This window comes from Bubalus kerabau, chromosome 14 (genome assembly GCF_029407905.1).
Source record: "Bubalus kerabau isolate K-KA32 ecotype Philippines breed swamp buffalo chromosome 14, PCC_UOA_SB_1v2, whole genome shotgun sequence".
Taxonomy (NCBI): Eukaryota; Metazoa; Chordata; class Mammalia; order Artiodactyla; family Bovidae; genus Bubalus; species Bubalus kerabau.
Genome location: NC_073637.1, coordinates 34,621,765 through 34,640,109, shown reverse-complemented (window position 1 = coordinate 34,640,109; position 18,345 = coordinate 34,621,765). Strand labels below are relative to the sequence as shown.

Below are 18,345 nucleotides of genomic sequence, written 5' to 3'. Positions count from 1 at the left end.
CACCTCATGTGAAGAGTTGACTCACTGGAAAAGACTCTGATGCTGGGAGGGATTGGGGGCGGGAGAAAAGGGGGACGACAGAGGATGAGATGGCTGGATGGCATCACTGACTCCATGGATGTGAGTTTGAGTGAACTCCGGGAGATGGTGATGGACAGGGAGGCCTGGCGTGCTGCGATTCATGGGGTCGCAGAGAGTCAGACACTACTGAGCGACTGAACTGAACTGATGCCAAGAACTGACTCATTAGAAAAGATCGTGATGCTGGGAAAGATTGAAGGCAGGAGGAAAAGGGGATGACAGAGGATGAGATGGTTGGATGGCATCACCGACTCAATGGACATGAGTTTGAGCAAGCTCCAGAAGTTGGTGATAGACAGGGAAGCCTGGTGTGCTGCAGTCCATGGGGTGGCAAAGAGTCAGACAGGACTGAGCAACTGAACCTAGCTGAACTGAGTTTTTCCACCTTAAGCAGTTCATTTTTTAAGTGCTCCTCTAAATAAGATATCAAGAAGAAAGATAGAGATAATAAGGTAATACAAACTGCATCACCCAAAGCTTTTTAGCAAGAGTTTTCCTTATCTCCAGGAAAACAGTTCAAAAGAATTTGGTTAACTCAGAGACCTCTATTCCATGTACTTTCTGTTGTAAAAGTTAGACTTTCTAATATTTTATTTCTCTTGCTTCAGGATATATCACATCAAACAAAAGAGTGCGTTGACTGTATGGGCTTCCCTGGGTGCTCAGACAGTAAAGAACCCACCTACAATGCAGAAGACTGGGGTTCCATCCCTCGGTCTGGAAGATCCCCTGGACAAGGAAATGGCAATCCACTCCAGTATTTTTGCCAGGGAAATCTCATGGACAGAGAAGCCTGGTGGGCTACAGTCCATGGTGTCGCAAAATGTCAGACATGACTGAGTGACTAACACTTGGACTTCACACACTAAGATTAGAGTTCCTCACTATATGTTCTAAAGAACACCTGCAATAGAATCTCTTGCAAGATGGGAGGAAAGGCAATTATGTTGAAAAACATTGATTCATAGGCTGTATCCAAATCTAATGAAACAAAAGTTGGGGATAAAGGCCACAGGAGTTGTCATTTAATAAGCTTCTCAAATGATTTTTAAGCAAAACAAGTCTTAAGAATCATCCCTGAAGAGTCGACAGTTTATGAAACATATCTGCATTTGTGCAAATTTGAACTCCCAGGAATGTGCAGAGTCACTGTCAGTGGAAACATTAACAAACCTATGAATGAATTAATGGAATAATTGAGAGCTAAAGCAAAGATCTACAGGATATTTGATTTCTATGTAGATGCCAATATTCACTAGATTCACTCGTCTTTCACAGCCTAAAGAGGTCAGTGTTACTTGCTCAGTCGTGTCTGACGCCCTGCAACCCCACAGACCGCAGCCTGTCAGGTTCCTCTCTCCGTGGAATTTTCCAGGCAAGAATACTGGAATGGGTTGCCATTTCCACAGAGGGCACAATATTCTTAGTGCTATTTATTAGTATGTACTAGCACTGTTCACATACCAGATGTGTGATAGTTGCTGAATGGAAGAATGTGTTTCAGTGGGTTTTCTCAAATGTTTTCACTATAATCCAGAAAGACAAGGACTGTGCTATTAACCCCACTCAGGTTACACTTTAAACCAAGCTCACTTGGCATTTGCACAGGCAATGATGGCATGAAAGCAAGATGAAGTCAGAATTCAGAAATACAGGACAAACTCTAGTGTTTGGAAACTTCTCTCTTTTTAAGACTCCCTTCCTGGGACGGAGCTCCTTCCCTACCTCTTTCGTCTCTTTTTTTGTCTTTTATATTTTTCCTACCTCCTTTCGAAGACAATGGGCTGCTTTTCTGGGTGCCTGATGTCCTCTGCCGGCATTCAGAAGTTGTTTTGTGGATTTTACTCAGAGTTTAAATGTTCTTTTGATGAATTTGTGGGGGAGAAAGTGGTCTCCCCGTCCTATTCCTTTGCCATCTTAGGACCGCCCTCCAGGACAAACTCTATAGCAGAAGTATTTCATGGCATTTCTTTTACAATATATTCCATGGCTTAACAGGAGGAAATCTTTGTTATTCAGCATGTGAAAAAGATTTTCACACATCTGTGTACATGCATCTTAGCTCTTCAATTGTACTAATTAATTTAGTGAACATTTAAAAATATACGTGACAATTCTCTATAACGTTTGGTTAATATTGCCAGTGTAATTACTGGAATTTTTGAGACTATCTAATATTTTTAAATGAGAGCTACTTAAATTGAGAGGTGTGGAAGGTATTTTATTCAGTATGTTCTAAATTTAGAGTACTAACTTCAGAGGTGCTCAAAATTGCTATGTCTTAACATCCACTAATTTGGATATTTTAATCTCAAATATGTACTAATTCTGTATTAAGTTACTTCTGTATATGCTGAATGAATTTCTAAACCATATTTAAAGCAATCTTGTAGACACTATTAAAGGATCCATAAATATAATTTTGGAAAGTCCTGAGACTTTTTAAAAGAAAAATTTCTACAAAGAATATCATTTTAAAATTATAAGTTTTCTGACGTCCTGATGTTCCCAATAATCAATATGCAAAAGAAATGAAGTTTTAAAGAATGTCCCTCTGTGATTTAGACCATATGATATGCTTTAGATTATTAAAATACAGGTATAGAGATAGACATATATTTTTTTTAAATATTTAAAGGCCCTCCCTATTTTTTTCTTTAACATCAGTGACAGTATCCATTTCTCATTAGTTGAAATGCATGTTTTTATTCTGCAAATATGAATGGTCTGTTTTAAGACGCATCCAATTAAAAAAAAATAATTTGTCAAACTTTTGACAAGTAAGTCCTTCCAGAAAATTAAGTTTATATTTTACATAATTTGGCAAGATACTGCCAACTGAGTTTTAGAAATTCAATTACTGTTTTCTGCAAAGAATACTGGAATAATTATACTTGGTTTTAATTATTAAATTTAAAATAAATAAAATATATTTGCAATCACCTTGTTTTTGGTAAAACAGTTTTAATTTTGATATGATTATATATAAGCTAAGACCAGGAACTATAAAGCATGACTAAAGCTGTTTCTCTTTTTTAGCCTCTCTGGAAAGTGATTTTTAGATATTTGTTTCATCATCAATTCAGAGAAAAATCTAAAAGAAAGCTTTTTAAAGTAATACCATACTAAAATGTGCAAAAAAGTAGCTTTCAGAAAGTTCTGATCACATTTAAAATGATAAATTATATACAGAATAATCAAACACATAACTGCAATGAAAGTCCCATCAAAAATAAAATGAAAATTCCATGTAATATAATGAAAATAGACTCGCATTTACAAGCTGAAATATCTTTCAAATTAAGGAGGTTCCTCAAATCTTCTATGCAAGTAAATGGAGTAAAATATACAGGTATTTGTTTTACCACTTTTGAAAAGTTATTCACTTTAATAACTCTAAAAATAATGTGAATATTCTTCCTCATTCTATTCATTGTGATCAATTCTAGCACAATTATTGAAATATCTGACAACATCTTATATTTGAAGTTGAAAACTACTTTATTTGAGATGAATTGGCAGATATCTTATTCAACCTTTTCTGTAATTACAGCACCAACTTCAGAGGTGCTTAAGATTGTTGTATCTTAAAATTTCACAAGTTTGGATATTTTATTCTCTGCTATATATTGATTCCAGGCTTTCCAGGTGGCATAGTGGTAAAGAATCCACCTGCCAATGCAGGAAACACAAGAGACATGGGTTTGGTCTCTGGGTCAGAAAGAGCTCTTGAAGGAGGTAATGGCAACCCACTCCAGTATTCTTGCTGAGAAAACCCCAAGGACAGAGGAGTCTAGTGGGCTACAGAGCATAGGGTGGCAAAGAGTCGGACACAGCTGAGCACACACATGTGTATATCTTAATTCCATACTAAAAGCTGCTTTTATATCATGAGTTTTTAAATAGCATTTTAAGTAATTATAGAAAATAATCTACTTAAAATTATAGATATTGTATTATAATATTTTCACTTGTCTAGTATACTTAGAAAAGAAATTCACAAATACACAACTGTGAAGAATTAAATATTAGCATATATTAATAATACTAGATTCCTTAACAAACAAAACAAGGGCCGATAATTTTACTCTTAATAAGTTCTACTAATTCAAAGTTTTTTCCCTTCAAACCAACAAGTTTTTACTTAGAAATAATCTTCTCTTATATTAACGTTAACTAATAATTATGTTTTTTACTTATTTATCAGGGCACAAAGTGTATAGACTGCTTCCCATGCATAATAAATAAAACTTTCAGCCAATTACAGTATAGTTAACAATCACAAGTTAAACCCTTAAAACACATAAGCTATAGTAAATTTATTCTAAACAATGTTGTAGATTCAAAAAGATATTTTAAATACCAGATGTCTCTGTTGCAGTTTACAATGATTTCACATGCTAAAATTCGATTTCAAATAAGTTCAAGAACTTGGTATTTATATTTTCCTCAAATATGTACAATCACTTCACTTATGTTTTTCTAGAATCAGAGTTTCAAAATGATTATCTCAAAATTCTTTAATAATAAACAACAAGATGCAAATCTAATATTAAAAGTACTAGAAAGATATTATAGAGTTTCTATATTGATTTAGGAATGTTGCATCAATTGATTGGTGTAGGATTTAAAATCCAATGATGGAATGTACAAACCTACTGAAGATACAGTTCTTAAAATTGAGTAACTTAATAACCATTTTATTTCATACCTGTACTTCACATATTCATCTAATACTATATCATGGCTGAAAAATTCTTAGCTCCTTCACTAACTGAAATTATTCATGGACATCTGTTTGATTTCATGTAAGAGGTGAACCATTCACTACATTAGTTAAAGGCATAACTAACATTATAATTCATGAACTTACATATACTACTTTGAAAAAAACTTTGAGTCTACATTTTAAATAAATATTTCTAAATAATAGAATAATATTAATGAGTAGGAATATTAGGGCCTTAGAGACAAATATATTTCATATTCAAAGAACATTTTACTTAATTGATGAAGTCTCTGGGCACAATAATTTGCTGATAGAGTTTTCTGTATTATGACCTTTGTTCACTGAGACAGCTAGGCAACAGGGTTGTATATGGCATTATTTTAGGGGACATCCAAGTGTGCCTGGAATATTCTATATTATCGCAGAGAAATCTCATAACCTAGAGACAAGCGTTAGTAAACCACCATCTGCCTGTGCTGACATATGCAGACTTCACAAGGAGAAAAGTCCAAACCTCCAACTACCTCTCATTCTTAAATTTGTTCAGACCACAGCCTAAAGTGTCTAAATGAAAAAAAAAAAAAACAAACAAAAAAAAACTGAGACCCAGCTATTAATTGCTCACATTAGGAAGTCTCCAAAACCCAATCCTTTGGTCTTCATCTTGGGAGACTGGAAACCTCAGAACAGCAGAGCTGAGATATAGGGATGCCAATACTGAGTGGATGCCTGAGTCTCCTTAAAGAATCCCTTGGTGTTACTAAGATGAGTTCCTAAGCCACTGCAGTATTCTTGCCTGGGAAATCCCCTGTACAGAGGAGACTGGTGGGCTACAGTGCATGGGGTTGCAAAGAGTCAGACATGACTGAGCAACTGAACAACAACCACTCTGATAAGACATTCCTGAGGTTCTAAGGAATCTCAAAGCGATTCAGAGAATGCCTGGATTTCTTCAAAAGATACTCTCTGCAAGAAAGAGTAAAACTGCCTTCATATGGGTATCAACTGACCATGAGCTGTCATTTAAAGGAAAGGGATGAGACAGAAGGATATCTGTACAACCGATTATCCATGTACCGATACATCAACACTGATGTCACACAGGCCACATCCATGAACAGTCACTATTCCAGACTTGCCCCCTTCACTGCTACTGATGAGGGCAGAAGAGCAACATATAGGCAGTGTCATGGAGCACAACAAGAATCCATTCCTGCATCAGCAAAGCTGCAAGGGTCAGGACCACACTCTGCCTGCCAAATTCCGTCCACCTATCCTCCGGGACTTAGCAGAGGAACAAGTTTCTCTAGAAAGCATTCCTTGATCACCAGCCCCTACTTCCGCAATGGATGCTATTCCTGTGTACAACTCTATGCTTAACCAAATTAGCACCTGTAGTGAAAACTGAGTGATGTATCTGTACTTTCATTTTGAACACTGGAACATACACAGAAACCACAATTATTTTTACATCCCCAGGACTAAGCCCAGTGCCTAGCATTCAGTAAACGTTTGCTGAATGGAAGTTGGATGAAGGTACAGCCACCACATCTGGCACATCTGGTGGGAGATGAGATCCCTTAAAAAATACAATGAAACTTAACAGTTCTTTAAAAAAAAAAAAAAAAAAGATGGACAGCATGAAGCGAAAATGCCATGACACAGTCTTCTCAATTTTGGAATGAATGCAGTTATTATAACATCAGACATCAGTGAACCTGCCATCACTAACTAAATAACACTTTGTAAGCCTATCCTTGGAGACCTATATCATTTATTGTAATAATATATTTTACTTCCCTAAACACTTAATACCCACGAAACTAGTTTAGAAAAAAATCTGTATATTTCTGGGGGTCCTTTTTCTATATGTAAAACTTATTTGAAAAATTCATATGATCTTTATCATTTTTTCATTTCCTAGTATAATGTTACAAAATATTTGAAAATTGTCCTAATTATTTAGAATAGATAACATCACTGAAATAAAAACTCTGTTTTATATGTGGATCATTCACTCTGAAATAAAATTTCATTTCTTTCTTTGAAAATATGGTTTTACAAAAGGAATTTCAATTAAAAAACAAACTGCTATCCAGAGATTTCTGATGAAACAAAAATAGACATCTACTTCATTAAAAGATACAAAAGGACTTCCTATATATACATCAATAAGGTTTCCATAAAAGTAATAAGATTATAAAAACACTGAAATCTCTGCAAACTTTCCTGTCATTTATGGAAGACATACAAACATTAATTTACTTTCTGCCCCTTTAAGTTTAACTTGCTTTTTCTAAAACATCTTTGAAACAATAGCGAGACAGCTTGGAATGAACTCTGAAATAGGTACTCTGGATATATTGTATAGATAGAAGATGTGACCAAGGCAGTAATAATCAGAGAATAAAACAGATAGACCTGAATTTGTATCACAATTGCACAGAGAATAAAGACTGATTAAGCAGGGAGAAGGTAAGTGCTGCCTATACAAAGCACAAAATATAGTCTAATAAATATTTTACATGCCGAGTTGATTTCAACTTAATTCTCACATGCAACTCCATGAAAGTCTAATGAAAAGTGTGTGTTAAATCGTTTACTTTCCCCTATGACAAAACCACTCAAAACCTTTAAAATCTCTAAATGACTACACACTTTTACAATGCCAGAGAAGAAAAAGAGAAATTATTAATTTTTAAAATTACCCAGCAATTCCATTGCATCATCTTCATTATCAATATCTTCTTCTGTTACAGATGGGGTGGGACTATGGACAGACTCAAAAGAATCTTGAGAAAGCATGGCTGCCAGAAGTTTCTTGTGTTGCTGTTGCTGCTGTTTTAGTCCTTTAGTCTTGAGCTCCACCTTTAAGCTGAAGAAATAGTTCAGTGTGAATTTTCAATGATGATGACATTATCAGTTAGCTGTGGTAACTAAAGAAAATATACAAACAAATTTTCACTAGATTATTTTGCTTTGCAAATCTATGCATCAGTTCAGTTCAGTTCAGTCACTCAGTCGTGTCCAACTCTTTGCGACCCCATGAATTGCAACACGCCAGGCCTCCCTGTCCATCACCGACTCCCAGAGTTCACTCAGACTCACATCCATTGAGTCGGTGATGCCATCCAGCCATCTCATCCTCTGTCATCCCCTTTTCTTCCTGCCCCCAATCCCTCCCAGCATCAGAGTCTTTTCCAATGAGTCAACTCTTTGCACAAGGTGGCCAAAGTACTGGAGTTTCAGCTTTAGCATATATTAGCAAAATAATCTAGTGAAAATTTATTTGTAGATTTTCTAATAAAAATTCTAAATGTATAATGACTATATATATTGTTGTTGTTGTTTAGTCAGTAAGTCATGTCCATTTTTTTGTGACCTCATGGACGACCAGGCTACCCTCTCCATGGAATTTTCCAGGCAAGAATACCGGAGTGGGTTGCCATTTCCTCCTACAGGGCATCTTCCCAACCCAGGGATCAAACCTGTATCTCTTGTGTCTCCTGCACTGGCAGGCAGATTCTTTATCACTACTGCTGCTGCTACTAAGTTGCTTCAGTCATGTCTGACTCTGTACAACCCCAGAGACGGCAGCCCACCAGGCTCCCCCGTCCCTGGGATTCTCCAGGCAAGAACACTGGAGTGGGTTGCCATTTCCTTCTCCAATGCGTGAAAGTGAAAAGTGAAAATCAAGTCGCTCAGTCGTGTCCGACTCGTAGCAACCTCATGGACTGGAGCCTACCAAGCTCCTCCATCCATGGGATTTTCCAAGCAAGAGTGCTTGAGTGGGGTGCCATTGCCTTCTCCGCTTTACCACTGAGCCATGTGGGAAAGCCTATTAATATACTTCAGGACTCCACTTTGCTTTGGTCTAACACAAGTTCTAAACAAGGATCACCTGGAAAAGGACAATTGAAAGTGGCCGTCCCCTCTACCTCCTCCCACTGAATGGTCTGGATTTTGATATCTGCTCTCCTCCTCCTGGCCCCACTCTTTCAGGGGGTCTGACCTTGCTCCCTTCTATTTCACATTCTGATTATGAACACAGGTTGGTAAGTGTTAGACTTTTCTCACCCTGCATGGTCTCTTTTGTAGGAAAACTGGATGATTCCTCTCTTGAGCTATCTGCTAAGCTTGTTTAGTTCACTACTGAAGCTTAGTTGGAAAATCTGTGCCTTTTGTCTTGACTCTTAATCAGAAATTAACAGGTTCTCTTTGTATTAAGGCCCAAGTTGTTGAAGAGATCACAAAAAGTTTCACCCTTAATTGCTGCATTTTGATTTATGCAAAAGACCTCTTTTTTTCTTTATATGTCTAAATGTGATATTTTTACAATTTATTTAGCAAGACATTAACTGCTTGCTATGTACCAGGTATTGTGTGCACTGAGCTGCAGAAATAAGACATATGTCCTTGCCATTCTCCTCACTTTAAAGCAAGTATTGCTTTTCCATAACATCTTATGGGAAAATCTGTACAAACTTTCTGGTCAACCCAATACTTGGAGTCACAGTTTTTGTTTCCATATTGGTCTCGCCCAGTACCTAGCACATTCCCTTGTGCTAAGTAATGCTCAATAAATATTTAACAAATTCACACTTTCTTTTTGAATCTCATATTTTCTAATAAAATATGAATTAATTTAAGTAGATGTAATATGAGTCCTCCAACTTGAGAGATGTGAGAATCCAGGGAAATGGAAAGATAGGTAGTGAAACAAAAGAAAAACGAACAAATAGATTGGAATGTGAATAATGAGGAACAAGCAGCAGATGACAAACGTGTAACTCCCATTCAACAGCTGACAATGACCAAGACCATTTCATGAACGGTGACGCAAGTGTTTTCTTTAGTCTCATTAAAATACATGATTTGGTCATGAAGATGGTGGTGTGCTACCAGAACGAGACACAGATTGACTCCAAAAAGCTGTCTAATAACGAGTCCATCTGAGTCTGAGTCCAAACACAACTAGCAATGTGTTTCATAAAGTGACTATTTGACTCAGGGTAAGTATTTCCTGACTAAATAAATGAATACATTCTTAAATAAATGAGAGCAAAATTTTAATATATTAAAATTACCTCATCGACATTCTGAAATATATGATAGTTATATACTTTTTTCATTTTAAAGAGAAATTTGTGAGTTATAAAGTGCGATTTTTATATGTTTTAGATATTTTTAAGGTTTGTTTTTTAATTATTTTGGCAAAATCACTTTTGATTAATCAATATTCTTTATGCTAAAAATCTGCAAGGGAGAATATTCGAGAATAGCAAAGAAATTACTAAGTTTGATATGGTCTCTGCCACATGTACTATATATTTTCTAACATGCCCACAACAGCCAAAATTAGACAATTTTATGATTCTTTCTTTATACTTGACTTCTTTTTTTTTTAAAGTGCCCTCCATCCATTTTCTTCTTTCTTGTTCTGGTTTATTTTCCATCATACCTCTTATCACTACTTGAATTTATGGCATAAATTAATATATTTGCTTGTTTGTTGTTTCTTTCTAGCTGCCAGCAGAAGAGCTCTAACAGGAGGGGAACATTTCTAGGGTTTGTTAGCAGATATATCAGAAGCAATTATGAGCTTTAATGAAAAGGAGCACTGCTTGTGGGAAGTGAATTTAGCTTTCAATATTTAATATATATTTCCAGGTCATAAAATTTTCTATTCATTTTATGGCATACTTACATCTGATAACAATGCTCTCAATGAATAAAGTCAATTTACAAGATCTATAATATTTATTGATGTTATTCTTACTTTAATAAAGTGGTTCATCTTAGAGGAGCTTCATTAGGCTTTCAAGGCTTGATAAGCCTATTTAAAAATTCAATTATAATTTAGCAAGTAATTTTAGGAAGTCTGTTATCAGCTATTGAAAATTCTAATTAAGATGGCTCAAAATATAAGTATATAGGTTTATTAACTCAATTTTTATTTACATTTATATTATCAATGTGTGATTATTTTTAATCATTCTAAATGTGCAATGAATATACATGCTTCCCACTAAACACCTAGACAAGCCACAGCAACCAATGTCAGATGGCAGCACATGACAATCATAGAAAGCATGCAATCGTTCCCTAACGCATTCACCTTTCTCTTATGACTCCTCCTTCTGTTTTCTTGTTCAGATGCTTTACTTTCTTAAACTCTCTTAACAATTAACAACTACATTGTCTTGTCTTATTTTATTAGTTTCTCTATATTGCCCTCATAATTGCCTTCATTTTAACCAGCACTTAACCTTTCAGATGACAGCTATGTATACTAAAGTTGTTTACCCTCTTCACACAATGCTGTATTTGTAGGACCTAAGGAAAAAGTTCAGGCAAAGTGTATCATTTTTTAAAAGTTCCAGGAAAATATGGGGGGTAAGAGTCTATTCATAAGACTCTTAATGGTTTACTGCACAATTTATTTAATCCTGTCTAATCTAATGATGAAAGTCCAACCTATTATGTCTGTATTGTTCTGAATGAGAGGGAAAATTAGCGATGTACTAAAGATTGGGTGTTGTAATAACAACCATTCAAGTAAGACCTGAGCAATTAACAGGAGGGGAATCCATAATAGGAAAAAGGATAAAATGTTAAGATAGACTATGAACAACCCTTCGTATAAATAACTTTTATTTATTAGATGTCTGCTCACAGTCTTCTGTGCCTCCTTTACTCACATAGCAGATGTCTACTGACAATGACAATGTAGGAGGTCCAGTGGGGGAGAGAAAAACAGAAGTCATCCTTAAAAATTAAGTCTTCCCTTTCAGGAGTCTAGAATGTAATTAATCTGCTAATTTTAAAGACTGCTACGTTATAAAACAAGGTCATTACTATTCAAGGGCAAAAGCTAATACTCTAGCAACAGACTCTTGAGTCCCTAGGAAATTGCTCCCCAATCTGTTTTTATTCATTCAAGTCAAATTTAGTGCTGTGTGAGCTCCTGGCATAAATTCAGAAATCTTGGTTTTGTATTAGATGATGGAATATAGTTTCTCACCCACAACTTTATTGCTACTCTTTAAATTTAGTTCAGAAAGCATGCCTTCTTTTTTCTCTAATGGGGCATCTGAGCAGGATTTTCACCACTTCCTTCATTTCAAAGGTAATATATCAACTCATTATTTAAAGATAGAGGTAATATAGCAACTCATTATTTAAAGATAGAGAAAAATAAAAGTGAAAACAAGCTTTCAAAACAAATATTTGAGCGAGAGCTCCATGGACTGAGTTTTCTGGGTAGTGGATATTAGTAGGATTGGGAGAGAAAGTCTCCTTTATTGGATATTCAAGAGGAAATAAAAGCTCACTGAAGCTAGGAAGAAAATAGAAGGGCTAACATTTGCAGTAAATAGCTCCTATTTATTATTATGACTAAATGAAAGCACAATGAAAACTGACATTTCTCTATTTTATATTTAAGAACTAAAGATCTAGCAATGAATAAAGATAAAGGTCTAGTGTGTTTCATATGTCTAGTGTTAAAAATAAAATTACCCTCATTGACAGGTGAAATTGATCTGACATTTCACGAAAGAGGGTAAATGGATTTTTAGAAATGGTTTTCTTCTCCTTATACAGTACACTTCAACTATTTAAATAATTTAAAAGTTATTTTTCATGGAAACAGAATCAATTTTCTATATGCCTGAAGCACATTAAACGAGTATTCCGAATTTCCTTCCCTCTAACCAAGTGATAAGTTAAAGTAAAAAAACCCTGAAAGCTATTACATTGTAGAAAATACAATTTTCTCCTTGAGAAAGAATGGTTATTGGTTGCTGCTAAATTTAATGTAGGAAACACGAAGTTACTGTGGCTATGCTAAGCACAGGAAAAACTCTTCTGTGGCGCTCAGCTAGCAACACTCACAGAAAGCTTAAGTTCCCATCACATTTCAGTCCATGAGCATTTTTTCTCAACCTTGTATAAGCCATGCCTTGATAATGCCTTTTCACTCCAACTTCCTCATAGAAGTTTTCATGTTCATTTCAAATTTTACTCACTGCAGTTAGTACTACAAGAAATAGTTATACTGAATACACTTTTTCTAAAAAATATTATCTAGACTTTTCAAAATCATCTGACTTCTACTAGTATAGAGAGGGGGCTTCTCAGTAGTAAAGAACTGCTTTCCAATGCAGGAGACATAAAGAGATGCAACTTCGATGGCTGGGTCAGAAAGATCCCCTGGAGAAAGAAATGGCAACCCACTCCAGTATTCTTGCCTGGAGAATCCCATGGACAGAGGGCTATAGTCCAGAGCATCGCAAAGAGTCAGACACACTGAAGCAACTTAGCATGCATGAGCACCTGTACATGGAAACTTAGGGCAAATCTTCTGAAACCATTTTGAGCATCATAGGATTGAGTGAAATAAATCAGGGACTTTCAAATTCACAAATTATAATAGTTTCAAAATCATTTCAAAAGTTAAACCGTAGAGAATGTAAATAATTATATTCATTCATAGTTATCAACTCTAAACTCAAATGGTTCTAAACCAAGGTTTCTCTATACATATTCCATCTAATTCTACCTTGTATAGTCTTTCATACTTGGGTTCAATCCCAGGGTCAGGAAGATCCCCTGGAGAAGGAAATGGCCACCCACTCCAGTATTCTTACCTGGAAAATCCCATGGACAGAAGAGCCTGGTGGGCTACAGTCCATGGGGTAGCAAGAGTTGGACACAACTTAGCAACTAAACCACCATAGACTAACATATATTTAATAGTTTTCTTCTTGCTGAATAACTAGATCTCTCTGGTAAATCAGAAGTCTTCCCTCTCCAATCTTAACCCTCACCCTAATTAATAATAAGCCGGTCTTGTCCAATATTACAGTAGGTCTTGACCGACAGTTTATGTCCTTGTAATTATTTTTCTATTTGGTTTTGGTAGCAAAGAAATGATAAGCTTGCTAGATGTAAAGCAAAAAATCAAAACCAAATCTTAAAGCAAATCTGAGGAAACTCTAATTTTAAAAGATATAAATTAATTTTTATCTTATATGTGATATAATATTCTATATAAAATTGCTAAGAGTTATCTCATCAAAATCATGCATGTGATTTCCCTTTTGTCTGAAATGATGAAAGTGTTTAGGATCTTAGAAGACATCTCATCTCACCTTCCTGCAGGGCTCGCGCTGCTGTCTTCATTTTCCCATTGTTCGTTTTTACTTCTGGGAATGGGGGGCTGCAGCATTTCAGCGGCCAGTGGGTCAGCATCATTCTCTTCTCGACCAATCCACTCTCCAATCACACGAGGTCTCAGAAGAGAAGAACTAAATGCCATGGTTTCCTAAAGAGAAGAAAAGAATTTCTGTGCCTTAGATAACATATTGCCATGAAAAGGGTGATAGGGAAATATTCTTGTTTAGATTTTAAACTGCTTCCTCAAATCAAAATGTTCCTTTTGTTTCCTTTCCTTCTGAAATGACATAAAAGTTCAGTTCTTTCCATCTCTACAGATGACTTCCTCTATAGGATTGGTGCCCACTCATGAAGGCCGTTTTTGGTAAAGGATCCAGGAATGAAATCTTTGATTTGGATTTCCTTTTTTTTTTTTTTTTTTTTGATTTGGATTTCTTAGGCTGTGTGTTTGTTCTCAAGATGGAAGAGGGGAGGATTAGCATTTGCAACACAAGGAGGAGTGTATGGGAAGGCCCACATAGTGAAAGAGCTTGGTGTTGTTAGAAAATGATACATAATTTCTCAAATGTGGAAGAAATTGAGGTGGAGTCAGAGAACAAAGTTCAGGAGAGATAGGGTTAGAAGGATACATTGCCTCCAAATGCAAAGCATTTTGGACTTCTAGAAATCCAGGGGCTTCCCTGGTGGCTCAGACGGTAAAGAATCTGCCTGCAATGCAGGATACCTGGGTTCAATCCCTGGGTTGGGAAGATCCCTTGGAAAAGGAAATGGCAACCCACTCCAGTATTCTTGCCTGGAGAATCTCATGAACAGAGAGGAGCCTGGTGGGCCACAGTTCATAGGGTCACGGAGTCAGCCACAACGGAGTGACTAACACTTAGAGAAATCCAGTACAGGTTGGAAGCAGAGCAGTATCAATGACAGGCATGCTATGCTAATTTTAAAAAATGCTAATGTGATCATTTTTCATAAGCTAGGATATGATGGGACTCTTAAAATGATATTTTAAATATTTACATCGTTTAATACTTTAAAATGAACAGCAAAGACATGCAACTGCTAGGGATACCTTAGTATGGAAACAAAGTAGATTAAAAAGCAATACCTATTATAAGATCTAACTTGTGTTTAAAAAATTCATATGGGTATATCTTCATGTGCCAGTTTCAGCCTACCAATAACTAACACTGTTATTGAACCAGCCCTTGTGGTTCTTAGTATAAGTGCAAGACACTCCAGCAATAATCAGCGGGCAACTTGAAAAAATAAAGGTTTATGACTTACAGAAGCATTTTTGTGTGGCTTTACGAAGCATCACTATGAACAAAGCTAGTGGAGGTGATGGAATTCCAGTTGAGCTATTTCAAATCCTAAAAAATGATGCTGTGAAAGTGCTGCACTCAATATTCCAGCAAATCTGGAAAACCCAGCAGTGGCCACAGGACTGGAAAAGGTCAGTTTTCATTCCAATCCCAAAGAAGGGCAATGCCAAAGAACGTTCAAACTACCACACAATTGCACTCATCTCACATGCTAGCAAAGGAATGTTCAAAATTCTCCAAGCCAGGCTTCAACAGTATGTGAACCATGAACTTCCACATGTTCAAGCCGGATTTAGAAAACACAGAAGAACCAGAGATCAAATTGCCAACATCCATTGCATCATAGGAAAAGCAAGAGAGTTCCAGAAAAACATCTACTTGTGTTTTATTGACTACGCCAAAGCCTTTGACTGTGTAGAACACAACAAACTGTAGGAAATTCTTCAAGAGATGGAATACCAGATCATCTTACCTGCCTCCTGAGAAATTGGTATGCAGGGCAAGAAGCAACAGTTAGAACGGGACATGGAACAACAGACTGGTTCCAATTGCGAAAGGAGTACAAATAGGCTGTACATTGTCATGCTGCTTATTAAACTTATAGGCAGAGTACATTATGTGAAATGCCAGGGTGGATAAAGCACAAGCTGGAATCAAGATTGCTGGGAGAAATATCAATAACCTCAGATACACAAAGGACACCACCCTTATGGCAGAAAGTGAAGAAGAACTAAAGCGCCTCTTGATGAAAGTCAAAGAGGAGCGTGAAAAAGGTGGCTTAAATTCAACATTCAAAAAACTAAGATCATGTCATCTGGTCCTATCACTTCATGGCAAATAGATGGGGAAACAATGGAAACAGTGACAGACTTTATTTTGGGAGACTCCAAAATCCCTGAAGATGGTGACCGCAGACATGAAATTAAAAGACGCTTGCTCCTTGGAAAAAAGCTATGACCAACCTAGACAGCATATTAAAAAGCAGAGACATTACTTTGCCAACAAAGGTCTGTCTAGTCAAAGCTATGGTTTTTCTAGAGGTAATGTACAGATATGAGAGTTAGGCCATAAAGAAAACTGAGCACTGAAGAATTGATGCTTTTGAACTGTGGTGTTAGAGAAGACTCTTGAGAGTCCCTTGGACTCAAGGAGATCCAACCAGTCCATCCTAAAGGAAGTCAGTCCTGAATATTCATTGGCAGGACTGATGCTGAAGCTGAAACTCCAATACTTTGGCCAGCAGAGAACTGACTCACTGGAAAAGACTCCAATGCTGAGAAAGATTGAAGGCAGGAAGCGAAGGGGACGACAGATGATGAGATGGTTGGATGGCATCACCGACTCGACAGACATGAGTTTGAGCAAGTTCCGGTAGTTTGTGATGGACAGGGAAGCCTGGCATGCTGCAGTCCATGGGGTCACAAAGAGTCAGACACGACTGAGCGACTGAACTGAACTGATGACTTACAGAATCTCGAATTACACAGTATACCTGGTACCACACAGAGGGAGAGCAAAAGAGAGCAAGCATGGGCCTGGGTTTCTGCTTTTACTGGGGTTAAAGGTGGGGGCTATGGGTTTTTATGGGCTCATTCTTCACTGGCAAATTTAAAAGAGAGAGTAGAAATGTAAAGTGGGAAGAGAAAAACTAAGTGGCCCGTTGGAAAAAAAAATGAATCATCAGGTTATTAAAATCAACTAACATCTCTAAGACAAAGGAACTACAAGGTAGGGGTGGGACCTGGATCTCTGAAATATGTTTATTAGTGATAGCTACGTTTGAAGTAGGCATCCTTGGCAGCTCAGTCAGTAAAGAATCTGCCTGCAATTCAGGAGACCTGGGTTTAATCCCTAGGTTGAAAAGATCCCCTGGAGAAAGAAATGGCAACCAACCACAGTATTCTTGCCTGGGAAACTCCATGGACACCAGCTTTGAGGTAGACGCCTCAGCAATCAAAGCTTAAAGTCAGGCACTTTCAATAAAAAAACGATAATCAAAACCTCTCAGGGTTTCTACTATAAAACATCAATGCATCATTCATAGACTAACTCCTTCATTTATCCATTCTTTTATATTTATTATGATTCACTATGTGCCAGACACTGTTTGATTTACTGGAAAACACAATGGTAACACCAAAATTTAATGGTTTTATCTGAATGAAGAGACTACAGGTAATTCTTAATTCTTCTTTTGGCATTTGCATGTCTTTTCAATATTTAATGATAAATATGTACTTATAATAAGGAAAAATATATTTTAAAATATCTTAAATTGAGAAACAAGCTTATAATTTGCAATATTACAAGAGTCTCGAACAATTCCTTAAAATTTAGATCTGATCAACTGAATCTTTACAATTCCCCCAAATATTATACAAATAAAATTTAAAATATATACAATGTAGTATTAATTAATATACCAATACACACCAAAAACATGTGAAATATGATTTAGACATATTTAGTGAACATTTATCCAAGTGATAATAAGTGACAGAAAATAGTTAGATATCTTGATTCTGAGTCCCCAAACTTCATGAAAATGTAGCAAATAATTTTTAGTGTTTGCATAACATAGAAACTGATCTGATACCCTTCTGTATTTATAGTCCCAAAGCTAGTATATCAAAGCTTTCAGCTGTGAAATCATGCAATCAAATTAATGACTTGCAATTACTGAAAAGGCATATTTATCTGCCACAATTTAATATCATTTGAAGGAACACATGTATACCTGTGGCAGATTCATTTTGATATTTGGCAAAACTAATACAATTTTGTAAAGTTTAAAAATTAAAAAAAAAAAGAAAATTAACAGTAATACTATTAAATGTTAAGCCTATATTTGCCCTAAGAGGATTAAGGAAAGACATGTTTTAGGAAAAAAAAAATCCATAAATATATTTACAGCTTCAGAATCAGTTTTGGCCTGTGCAACTTTGAAATGTTAACTTAATCTCTGAATCAAATACCCAGGAAACACAAAAATTATTTGAGGTAGTTGGCAAAGGCAACTGAAGTAAAAAGGAC

General features: G+C 36.1%; 1 protein-coding gene across 6 annotated transcripts in view; it reads right to left on the bottom strand.

Annotated features, from left to right (window-relative positions):
* The window catches only part of C14H8orf34 (chromosome 14 C8orf34 homolog), a 354,631-nt gene that overhangs the window by 219,920 nt on the left and 116,366 nt on the right, over nt 1-18,345 (bottom strand). For all 6 annotated transcript variants that reach the window (XM_055546199.1, XM_055546200.1, XM_055546197.1 and 3 more), the window contains exons 6-7: nt 13,966-14,138; nt 7,519-7,685 (exon numbers count right to left, since the gene is read on the bottom strand). In XM_055546199.1, coding sequence (XP_055402174.1) covers nt 7,519-7,685; nt 13,966-14,138 — 340 coding nt within the window. The remainder of the gene's footprint in view (nt 1-7,518; nt 7,686-13,965; nt 14,139-18,345) is intronic.